This window comes from Pundamilia nyererei, unplaced genomic scaffold, assembly GCF_000239375.1.
Source record: "Pundamilia nyererei isolate P.nyererei 1_Seehausen unplaced genomic scaffold, PunNye1.0 scaffold03283, whole genome shotgun sequence".
NCBI classification, from domain to species: Eukaryota; Metazoa; Chordata; class Actinopteri; order Cichliformes; family Cichlidae; genus Pundamilia; species Pundamilia nyererei.
In genome coordinates, this window is record NW_005190684.1 from 1 (window position 1) to 1,189 (window position 1,189).

The 1,189-nt window shown below is 40.7% G+C and overlaps 1 protein-coding gene across 1 annotated transcript in view; it reads left to right on the forward strand.

Moving 5' to 3' along the window:
* Positions 1 to 66: 66 nt before the first annotated feature.
* The window catches only part of LOC102200107 (acyl-coenzyme A thioesterase 11-like), a gene marked incomplete at its 5' end in the record, with an annotated part of 3,879 nt that continues 2,756 nt past the window's right edge, over positions 67 to 1,189 (forward strand). Inside the window, 5 exons of the mRNA XM_013908224.1 lie at positions 67 to 136; positions 584 to 644; positions 739 to 840; positions 946 to 1,081; positions 1,161 to 1,186. Of these exons, the coding sequence (XP_013763678.1) occupies positions 67 to 136; positions 584 to 644; positions 739 to 840; positions 946 to 1,081; positions 1,161 to 1,186 (395 nt within the window). The remainder of the gene's footprint in view (positions 137 to 583; positions 645 to 738; positions 841 to 945; positions 1,082 to 1,160; positions 1,187 to 1,189) is intronic.

The window sequence follows — 1,189 nt, forward strand, 5'->3', positions numbered from 1 at the left end:
TAGTATTTTGCACATATCCTTTCTGCTGCACTGCTTAAGTTTTTTGTGTAATCTCTGATCTTCCAGCTGAGAGACATGCAGGTTGCTCCTGTATCACTGCATCGGTGGATGACATTCATTTTGAACACACCATAGGGTAAGGTATTAATCTTAGTACTGACTGCCAAGGTTTAATTCAAACTGAGTAATGACTGCACAGACAACACGTTGCATGCAGTGCCAGCAGAGGAGAGAAAAAAGGGTCATTTTGGGATAAAGTGTCAACTTGAACTCAACTTTTAGTAAAGTTTGAAGGACAAATGCTACTAAACAAGAAAGACAGTTTCATGGTTACAAATCATTAGTTATGATATTCTCCATAAATCTTAATTGAATTTTTTTTAATCGTTAAAAAAATAAGAGGTGACTCATGAAAATATAGTAAACATTTCTTTCCAATTGCAGATAGCGAGTGTCATGGCCAAACATGCCTTGCTGTTGACTTAAAATTATGTCTCATAGCATAAAGGTTTCAGAGTATGTGCAGTACAAATACTTCTCCTTGTTGATAGTAAAGAATGGCGTCTGTGTCTGTCTCCTCCAGGGTAGGAAAGGTTGTTAATATCATCGCAAAGGTCAACAGAGCCTTTACGTCCAGTATGGAGGTTAGCGGGTGGCATTCTGTGCTTTTGGGATATTTAAACTTTTTATTATTTTAGGGAAGGAATATAATGACGTTAGTGATTTGTTTCATCTCAGGTGGGCATTTTAGTGACTTGCGAGGACCTTTACACTGACAGGCAGTGGAAGGTTTGCCACGCCTTTGCAACCTTTGTTGCCAGAAGGACAGAAGCTGGGAAGGTAAAGAGCGCAGATCAAAATATGGGCAGAGGGGCATTTTAATAAATCTGATTTAGCATCTCTGGCTTTTTTTTTTTTAATTAGTTTTTTGTTATGTCCTCACAGGTACAGCTGAAGCAGGTGATTGCTCACACACAAATGGAGCAGATGGAGTACAGCCTGGCAGCAGAGCGGAGGAGGATGAGGCTCATCCACGCTGAGATTATCACAGACCTACTGAGCAGCAGCACAGCTCAGCTGGGTACAGACATAAGTCTTTACAGCACACGGCACTTAGAAAACAGATTCCTTAAACGTCCTTGTTTTTGTGCACTCATCAGGAGAATGCCAGGAGTATCAGGACGCTGTG